Source organism: Nothoprocta perdicaria, unplaced genomic scaffold (assembly GCF_003342845.1).
Source record: "Nothoprocta perdicaria isolate Ctin4 unplaced genomic scaffold, notPer1 scaffold_445, whole genome shotgun sequence".
Lineage (NCBI taxonomy): Eukaryota > Metazoa > Chordata > Aves > Tinamiformes > Tinamidae > Nothoprocta > Nothoprocta perdicaria.
In genome coordinates, this window is record NW_020455694.1 from 176,966 (window position 1) to 186,300 (window position 9,335).

The following is a 9,335-nucleotide window of genomic DNA, read 5'->3' on the forward strand; positions in this document are numbered from 1 at the left end:
GCCCCGCGCCGGCCGGAGGCGGCGCCCGAGCCCCGCGGAGCCGCGGCCGCCCGCGCGGAGCTCCCGGCACAGCCCCGAGCGCGGGGCGCCCTGCGCGAGCACCGGAGCTCCGGGAGGAGGGAGAGGAGACACGGCCCCCAGGCCGGGAGCTCACAGGAGTTCATCCCACAGCTGCAGCCCAGCAGATTCCATAGTTCTGTGTTTGTTTTTCCTCCACAGCGGCACTGACCCGGCTTCAACCCTCTCTGGGCTTTGGCTTCAACTTCTTTTAGGTCCCCAAACCCTCAGCCCTTAGAAGGAGATCCCTCCCTCATGGATCTGCCAGAAGCCGCTGCCCCTCTGCAACGGACTGAGGTGGGAGCTGGAGCCCGACCTCCAGCCCTGCATCCCTCTTGCAGCACCTCCGAGACCCATCCCAGCTTCATGCTCGAGAGGAGGCCCCAGGCAGAGCCCAAGCGCCCACCCTGCTGCCCCACGCGCCACGGTTAGTGAGGATGCCAGGAGCCTCCGGCCAGCGCCTGCTTCACATCTTTATTGTGCAGCCAGCAGCTTCCRCGACAGCCTCCGCGCGCTGCTTCCTACCACCCGCTCTTCCCCCCCTTCTTCTTCTTCTGCTGCTGTTTCTTCTTGGTGGCCGGGGCCCCCGCTGGCTTTTGGTGCCTGGGCGGAATGACATTACTGGAGACGGCGGCGGCGCTGCCCGGCCGGGGGGACGTCGGGGGGCTGCTGGCGGCCTTGCTGGCGTCGCTGAGGGGACAGGGCACCTCGTGAGGACGAGCATGGGGCAATGCAAGCCGGGGCAGCCCCATGAGCCCGGCCCACAACAGGTACTCACAGCTCGGAGCCAGCCGTGGTGGAGCCCTGCGTGCCCTTGCCGACCTGGTCCTTCTTCTTGCCCTTCTTCCGCCCGCGGTAGTAGGAGCGCTCCCGCATGGGCAGCCAGCGCTCCGGGTCAGGCGTCACCTTGGGGTCGTAGTTCTTGGGCAGCTTTCCTGCGGAACGGGCAGCGCAAGGGAAGGGTGGCGGGGTCAACGCGCCAGTGAGGGGGACGTGCCGAGCCCGGAGCACCTGCCCGGCTCCTCGTCCAGGAGCTGAACGGGGAGAAGCCCCGCTCGGAAGAGAGTGTCGGGAGCAGCCGGGTTCACAGCGAGGCGGCCAAGGGCTGCGCCACACAACTCACCCTTCTTCTTTTTCTTCTTCTTCTTCACGTCCCCTTGCCTGCCAAGGGAGAGGAGGGGAAGGTCACAGCCGRCACAGAGAGGGCCCGGGCAGCCCCGGCTCTCCCCGACTGGGCTTTGCTGCTGCTGCTGCTGTGTCCCGTGGGTGCTTGCAGCTCCCCAGGCACCCCAGGGTGCACAGTGCCCTCACCCTTGCTCCTTCTGCTGGCTGTCGCCCGCCAGCTTCCCGGCCTTCTTGCGAACGTAGGTTGCCCCGGGGGAGTTCTCCAGCGCGTCCACRTCTACCTTCAGGGACAGGCTGTCCGAGGACGGCAAGTGCTTGCTGAGGCTGCCAGGGGGGAGCTCAGGGATGCAAACCGGGTTGGCTGGCGCAGGAGGGGACCCTCAGCAGGGACTGAGCCCCGGGCGACGTGGGACGGGACAGAGCTGCCCCCAGGGCCGAAACAGCCACGGGAACAACCACAGCGACTACACGAAGTGGCTCCCAAGGACTCCCCCTGGGCACCCGGCTGTTCTTGGCACCTGCCTCACTCTTCCTCACAGGAGAGGAGGCCCAAATTCGGCATGTGGCCGAAGCCGAGGGAGGAAAAGCCGCTTTCCCCTTCCAAAGGATACACCTTTGCCTTCTCGGGGTCCACCAGGGAGTAGGCGGAGATGAGCTGCGCCAGCGTGTGCACATCCTTCGGGTTCTGCCTTTGGGGTAAGAAACGAAAGCCGGGCTCAGCGAGGCTCGTCCCCGCTGCTGCCCCTCGGGCCAACACTGCGTGTCAGCGACACGGATGAGCCAGGCACAGAGAGGCCTCCGAAGCAGCAGCGCTGGGGGAGGAAACGGCGCYGGCCCCGCTGGCAGGAGGTGCTGCCCGCGGGCCCCTGCGCTCCCCTCGCGCGGCTCCCCGCTCACTTCCAGAGCTCCTCCAAGTCGCTGATGGCCGCCTCCTTCCTGCCGTGCTTCAGCTTGAAGTTGGCCGCTTCCCGTATGAGCGAGAGGTGCACGGGGGACTTGGGCTGCAAGACACAGCGGCAGCTGCAGCCGTGGACCGGGACGGAGCCGCCCGGGCCGCGYGTCCAGGGCTCCAGTGCCGCCACAGGAACCACCCCTGGATCCCACCCAGCCGGGCCGCGGGACCACGCGGTGCCGGGAAGGGCCGGGCAGGAACCGCGGCGCTCTGCAGGCCCTGCCTCGACTTGCCTCGTGCTGCTGGTACCACTGGATGGCCTGCGTGAAGACCTCGATGGCGCTGTCGATGTCCTCCTCGTGGCTGTACATGGTCACCAGCGCGGACACCTGCCAACACCCCGAGCAGCTCTGGGCAGGCGCTCAGCAGAGAGCCGGCCAAGACCCTCCCAAGCAGTCGCTCCCACAAGAAGGTCCCTGCCCCTCTCTCCTGCAGGGCAACCTGCAGACCGTGTTCACCCAACGGAGCCCTCTACGGCCGAAGCTCCCCAAGCGGCAAGCACGTCCCTCCCATTTGCCCCCCAAGATGAGACATCAGCACTAAAGATCATGGCTTAAAGCTCTTCTCCCTAGTGCCCAGTGTCCTAGAGCAGCTTCCCAGCTGCTCGTGCAAGGTCAGCGGCTGCTCCAGGATGTTACACCAGGACATGCAGGCAGTGCCGGGGGGGAGAGCAGGCCAAGAGCACCCCCGCTGGCAGCCAAGCACCTTCACAGCCAAGCCAGGCCCCCCCGCCCCGATGTATCCTCAGCGTAAGGAAGCTGGGCTCAAACTCCTTCCGCGGGACAGCAACAGGACAGGAAAGGAGCCACCAGTGCTCCAGGGCACTCGCGGGGCTCCTGGGAGCGGTGCTCACCATGCCGGGCTTGTGCTGCAGCTCCTCGATGCTCCTCAGGATGATGCAGGCCTTGGTGACGCTGCCTGGGGGAGAGGAAGTGCATGCTCGGAGGCGACACCGGGCTCGTGTCCCTAGCCTGAATTTCCTCTAGGAAAACAGCCGGGACACAGGGATCCCCCTTCCTTTGAACTATGGCTTCACACAGAGAGCACCTGAGTGCATCTCTCAGCTGCACGCACTGGCCCTTGCTGCCCCTCGCCCCGGGCAGACCCTGGCTACCTTGAGCAATCTTCAGCTGGGCCATGGTGAGCTTGACCTCAGCGGCGCTGGCTGGGTGCTGCTCCGCAAAGTCCTGTGGRCGGAGGCAGGGAGAGCTGGGCCCGCAGTGGCGGCAGCGCCCACCTCCGAAAACACGGGCACTGCAGCCGCTCACCAKCAGCCCGGCAGCCGCCACGTACCTGCAGGAGGCCCACGGCCCTGGCGTGCTGCTTCTCGCGGCACAGCTGGGCGGCCTGGATGAGCACGGGCAGCAGGTGCTCGGGGCTCTGCGCCTGCAGGCTGCCCGCCAGCTTGCGGCACTGCTCCGCCTGCCCGGGACAGAGCCCCGCTCAGCACGGCCCCGGGGGGCTCCCCATGGAGCCATCCCGCCCGGAATGGTCCTTGTGCAAGGCTCCCCATTGGCAGTGGGCTCCCCTACCTGGTTGGTGTACATGGCCAGCAAGGCTTTGTTGAACTCGATGGCCTGGAGCTGTTTCTTGGAGAGCTTGTGCTCCACGCCTTCTGCGTTGGTCAGCTTCACCTTCTTCTTCGAGTCAAAGACGTTCTGGTCCTGGGGAAATTGCCCGTCATCAATTGCTTGGACACAAAAAGGTCTCCGGGCCTCTGACTTAACTTCTGTTTTTTGTTGTCTTTCCCAGCTATTCCCCCCAACCACAGAACCAGGCTGAGCTAATTCCCAGGAAGACCCACCCTGAGAGCAGCCAGGTAAGCCATTCTGTACCTTGTTAATTGTGATGATGTTGTTTGCAATGACAGCAAGCAGCCCCACGTCTGTTGGCCTGGGGATTGGAAGGAGAGGGAGAGGAAAGCGCATGGCTGCGAAGCAAGGGTCCCTCTACAGCTGGAAGAGCTTGTTTTGGAAGAGCCCCTACTTCAACTTGATGATCTGGTTGTAGAGCTGCAGGGCATCCTCCGTGCGACCCTGCAGCTGCATGATGTAAGCCATCTGCCCGTGGATAATGGCCAGCTCAGCCTCAATGTCTTCCTCGGTCACATCCTGGAGGGAAACGAAGAAAAGATAACATGAAAACCAAAGGAGACATGTCACCTCATGCCTCTTTCCCTGGCTCTATCTTTGGGCTTCCGAGCTCTCCCGGGTAGCCATGAGCAGCAGGGACAGCAGCCCCTTCGCAGCAGCCTCATCCACCACACGCCGGCTCCGGGCAGCAAACGCCTCTTAGGACACCGGCAACTTACGGAGTCTTCCGAGAGCGACTGGCGGCACAGCCCTGGAGGGGGGAGAGAAGATGAAGAGCCTGATGCAGAAGACGTCAGGGGAAAGCAGTCAGGACACGCGTGGTAGGGTGCTCCAAGTGCACACACGAAGGACCAGGCTCCGGAGAGGCGCGCGCAGAGCCTCCAGCCTCGCCACGCCTTTACCTTCCGCTTTCTGCAGCTTCTTCATGGCTTCATTCAGCTTCCCCTGGCCGATCAGGGCGCACGCGCTGTTGTAACACAGCTCATAGGTAGCTTCTCGGAGTCCCAGATCTTCCTAGCACAGAAAACAGAGGTAATGCAGCATGAACCAAAGCCGGGCCTTGCAGATTGGACACGCGACAGAGCCAAGGGCTCCAGGCACGCTGTCCTCCCGGCTCTCCTGAGGAGGCACTCACGGGCACGACCCTCTCCCACGTGCTCTGTGCCGCCACGACGGCCGACAGGTTGGTCTTCCTCTCCTCCTCATACTCGTCCTGCGAGTTGCGGATGAGGTCCCGGTAGGTGGCCAGGCACTCGTCGTAGCGCTCCAGCCGGTAGAGCTGCGCGGACAGGGACGCGGCGTGAGGCTCCGCGTGGCGCCGCGAGCCGGGGGCCACGGGCCGGATCCCGCACTCACCACCTGCCCATAGAGCTCCTTGAGCTGGTCGGTGCGCTGCGCGGCGCTCTCGATGGTGCGCAGGGCGCTCTCGATGCGGTTCAGCCGGTACTCGCAGTAGGCCTTCTCGAAGGCCATGCCGTCGCTGCGGGGACAGCGCGGGGCTGCGGATGGTGCCGGTGCCAGCGCCGCCGCCAGCCCCGCGCGGCTGCTCCCATCCCACAGAGCCGCTCCAGCCGAAAGGGGAGCTTCCCTTCTCGGGTCCCTCTCCACAAACCCGGYGTTTTAGACCTGCTCTGGACCCAGGCGGAGATTCCCCAGAGCTCCTAGGGACTGCGTGAATCAAAGGGGTCTTTTTAGCAGCCCGGCATCAGCAAAGGGCCCAGCCTGGGTGCTGCAGCAGGAGGAAACGGTCGGGACCGCCACACACGTAACCAGACCCCCGGGGCGGGAAGGCGACGGGATAGCAGGGCGACACGGAGCTAGGGATGACGTTCATGTGTCCTGGATCCTCACGGTGAGTCCGCGCGGCTGCTGTCACCCCGAAATCCGCTCCGGCGTGGCCGCGGATCCCCGAGGATGCCCGGGCTGCGCCCCGCGCCGGCGGTTCCCGCGGGGAGCGCACCCTTCCCGTGGGACACCCGCTCTCCTCACCCGCCGAGCGCCTTGGCGTGGGCGCCCATGAGGCCGAGCGCCTCGCGGAAGGCGCCGCTCTGGATGAGGCAGACCACCTTGCAGCGCAGCGCCGTCGCGTCCTCCCTGCTCGCCTGCAGGACTGACACACACCGCGCTCGCACCCCTTCATCACCCATTCCCCCGCTTTTCGGGCGCTTTTCACGCCGTTTCGCCCCGTGGCAAGGCGCGCCCCCCGCCCGCTCCCGGCGGGGCCGCACTCACTGCGGTTGAGGGGCTTGAGGGCGCGGGCGAAGTCGCCGTTCTGCCCGCAGCGGTTCACCTCGCCCCACAGCGCCGCCATGGCGGCCCCGCCGCCCGCCGCCGCCGCCGCCGCCATCTTGTGTCCCCGCCGCCGCCGCCGGGCGCCACCCGGCCCGGAAGGGGACGGGCCGCGGCCGCCGCGTCGCCTTCCTGCGCGAAACCGCGGGATCGCACCCGAAAACGGACCCGAAACGGACCCGACACCCCCAGCGCCACCCCTGCCTTTCCTAGGGCGCGCCCCCCCCGCTCCCTTTCCCCATTGCCCCCCCCTTTCCCCATTGTCCCCTCTCCCAATTATCCCTCCCCTCCAGAGCTCATTAATCAGCACCAGCGCCAGCACCGGGGCTGACGTGGCCGTGGGAAGACAGGGCATCCCCAAAATATACGGGATCCCCCACCCCCCCTTCCCCCGCTTCCCCCTTTCCATCTTTTCTGCTGGAAAAGGGCCCCTCTCGCCGGCATCGCTGCCTGGGTTGCGGCGCTGCGAATATTACAGGGTTTCACCCCAAAAAYAGCCCCATTTGTCACCTGCAACTCGCCCCGCTGCCCCAGCGGAAGCCGAGCGGCACYGGCGTCTTAAACACGCTTAAAAGCTGCCAAATACCCCAAGATCTGTGCAACAGCAACCCCGCTGAAGAAAAATAAATAATAAACAGAATACTCTTTTATTGGAGTTATTATTATTAAACAGACAGAAGTCRGGTGGCTCTTTCAAACGTTTTATTGTTGAAAGGTCTCCCCCGGGAGGACAGTGGTGCTGTAGCGGCAGCCCCTGCCCCTCAAGCGCAGCTGTCAGCGCAACGGGCACAGACAGACACACACGTCAATAAATAAAACAAAAYAAAATAAAACAAAAGGGGGAAGCAGCAGGGGCGGGACAAGGAACAGCCGCTTCGCATCCCCGAGGGAATCCCCGAGGGACGCGGAGTCCCCTCGGAGCCGGGAGTCCAAGAGGATCTGAGCCATCTAACCACGCAGAGCACTTTTAATGGAATAAAAACGGAGTGTAGAAGATTTTTGGTCAGAAGGTTTTGGTACCGAGCTGGTTAGCGGGCTTGCCGGCGCGCTCCCTGCAGAGCGTCTGACGGCACGTTGCTATAAACGGGCGATTCAGACCACGGAGAGGTACAAAGACAATGTGCCAAAAACATCGGGAATTGTGTCACCTCGCGGAAAAAGAGCCACAGCTCTAGACACAGCATCAAATACCAACGAACAGCGCGGGAGAACTTAAAAATGCCCCTGAAAYCAGGCAGCGACCTGCAAAGATGTCATGCAGCAACTGCGCTGTGCGGAGGGGAAAACAGCTTCGCTCTGAGGCCGCGGGACACGCGGCAAGTGTGGATCTACAGGGGAAACGTAGATGTACTCCGTGTAGGCTACACACAAAATAAATTAGGGAGGGGAAATGCAGAGSTTTTGTGAATGCTTCAAATCGACACAGACCCATCAATGAACACGCTACCACCTTTGGTAACGAGAGCAGCAATACAATACTTACAAATAGAAGCAGCTCCAAAGAGATTAAAAAAACAAAAACCAAAGGAATTTAAACATCATTTTCCCTCCCCCCCAATGGCATTCAGTTTTGCATGTCACAGCATCAGTGAATTTACAGAACACTTGCACGTTGCAGCCGCGTGACGGTGGAGAACGAAGCGGGTCGAAGCGGGAACGAGGCTAAAATTCTGGCTTTTCCCCGGGGAAGCCCGGCTGCCCTTCGGCTGCCTCCTCCAACGGACACCCCGGATGTAAGCGGCCCGAGGATCTGCCACCGGCTCTTCCCGCGTCGTGCCTGTTTCCATTCAGGAACACGCCGAGTACATCTSATTGATGGTGGTGCTGCACGACCTCTTACCTCGCCCACCGCTTTGAGGTGTCCTAGTTCAATCACTGTATTCAAAAGTTTTCCAAAGCTCGGCTTTGCTGCTCGACTTGAAAACGTCGCTTGCTCTTCTCCGCAAGCGCCCGCCAACGTTCTTGTTCCGGCTCCCAACGTTTCACACGGACACGAAACAGCGCGGGAACGACAACTGGAAGCCGGGAGAGCGCCTACGGAACGTACCGTGGGCAGGAGCGGCGCCGGCCGCCGCGACGCCCCGCGAAGCCGGGAGATCCACGGGCCACGCGGCCGGCGCGGGCGGCGGGAGGCAGTGCCGGGGGCGCCCCGCGTCACCACTGCTGCCAGCTGAAGTCGTCGTTGCTGCCGAAGACCAGGAAGAAGCCGAGGATGGTGGCGAAGATGACGGTGTTGCCGGTGAGCACGAGTGCACAGGCGCCCCAGTAGATCTGCAAATTGGGGGGACGCCTGGTGAGGGGGGCAGGACTCCCCCCGGGTAAAGGCACCGGGCAGCGACAAAGGGCGACTCACCAGCTCGGCCCTGGCGAACACGATGGGCAGCCCGAAGGCGGAGACCACRATGCCCGTGGTGAGGAAGATGGCGAGCTCCTTGCAGGCGTTGCTGGCGGCGTCCGTGTCGTCCACGAGCCGCCGYGCCACGCAGTACGGCATGGGCGACAGCACGTAGAAGAAGAGCACGAACAGCGGCCAGTACTGGCTGCGGGAGCGAGGGCAGGCATGGAGCCGGCGCTGGGAAGGGGGGCGCGGGCCCAGGGACGTGCCCAGCGCCCCGGGCACCGGCAGCGCCCGCCTTACTTGTACTGCGGCAGGGCGCATCCCAGCATGAGGAACATGAGGCCCACGGCGCCGCCGAAGGACAGGCTGATGAGGGCTGCCGCCGGACCAGGAACGCAGCRAAACGGAGCGGGGGAAAAAGACAGGTTAGTCAATGGGAAACGTTATCGTGACAAAAGCAAAAACGGGGGAAACGGCCCCAAAAGAGGTGGGGGGGGGGCGCGGGAAATGTCCACGCGGAGCTCACGGAGGGAGGGGAACGAGCGCATCCCCCCCACCCGCGTTGCCAGGACGACCGCTCGGCGCCTCCCCGCCCCCCGGGTTGCCAGGGTCACTGCACCCCCCTCCCCAGGTTGCCAGGGCGACCGCACCCCCTCCGGGTTGCCAAGACGACCGCACCCCCCCCACACACGTTGCCCGCACCCCCTCCGGGTTGCCAGGGTGACCGCACTCCCCCCCGCCCCACACACACCCCGGGCTGCCACGGCGACCGCACCCCCTCCGGGTTGCCAGGGCAACCGCTGCGCTCCCCCCACCCGGGTTGCCAGGACGACCGTTCCCACTGCCCCCCCCGCCGTGGCGCGCGCACCTTTGATGCCGGCCATGGCGCGTCCTGCGGAGCCGCCGCGCAGCCCGCGCGCCGGGGAGCCGGAAGTGCGGAAGCGTGCGGGCCGCTTCCGGGCGGCGGGCGGCGCCCCGCCCC

The 9,335-nt window shown here is 64.5% G+C and overlaps 4 protein-coding genes across 4 annotated transcripts in view; 1 reads left to right on the plus strand and 3 right to left on the minus strand.

Annotated features, from left to right (window-relative positions):
- The window catches only part of ARL9 (ADP ribosylation factor like GTPase 9), a 2,183-nt gene extending 1,758 nt beyond the window's left edge, over positions 1-425 (minus strand). The window contains exon 1 of the mRNA XM_026046476.1: positions 402-425. Coding sequence (XP_025902261.1) covers positions 402-425 — 24 coding nt within the window. The remainder of the gene's footprint in view (positions 1-401) is intronic.
- Positions 426-527: 102 nt separating this feature from the next.
- On the minus strand, positions 528-6,061 carry SRP72 (signal recognition particle 72; the record flags this gene model as incomplete). Its single annotated transcript, XM_026046486.1, has 19 exons — positions 528-747; positions 836-992; positions 1,181-1,218; positions 1,369-1,506; positions 1,794-1,871; positions 2,080-2,183; positions 2,368-2,463; positions 2,988-3,052; positions 3,249-3,321; positions 3,428-3,556; positions 3,667-3,798; positions 3,970-4,027; positions 4,121-4,245; positions 4,446-4,477; positions 4,629-4,740; positions 4,862-5,005; positions 5,083-5,206; positions 5,716-5,836; positions 5,959-6,061. Coding segments are annotated over 19 exons (1,998 nt in total), but the record flags the coding sequence as incomplete, so codon positions are not given.
- A 779-nt stretch (positions 6,062-6,840) lies between these two features.
- On the minus strand, positions 6,841-9,237 carry LEPROTL1 (leptin receptor overlapping transcript like 1). Its single transcript, XM_026046478.1, has 4 exons — positions 9,222-9,237; positions 8,654-8,729; positions 8,369-8,555; positions 6,841-8,286 (listed from the first exon to the last, which is right to left on the minus strand). The coding sequence occupies exons 1-4, from the start codon at positions 9,235-9,237 to the stop codon at positions 8,170-8,172; spliced, it is 396 nt and encodes a 131-aa protein (XP_025902263.1). The 3' UTR covers positions 6,841-8,169.
- The window catches only part of SARAF (store-operated calcium entry associated regulatory factor), a 4,697-nt gene continuing 4,597 nt past the window's right edge, over positions 9,236-9,335 (plus strand). The window contains exon 1 of the mRNA XM_026046479.1: positions 9,236-9,286. Coding sequence (XP_025902264.1) covers positions 9,236-9,286 — 51 coding nt within the window. The remainder of the gene's footprint in view (positions 9,287-9,335) is intronic.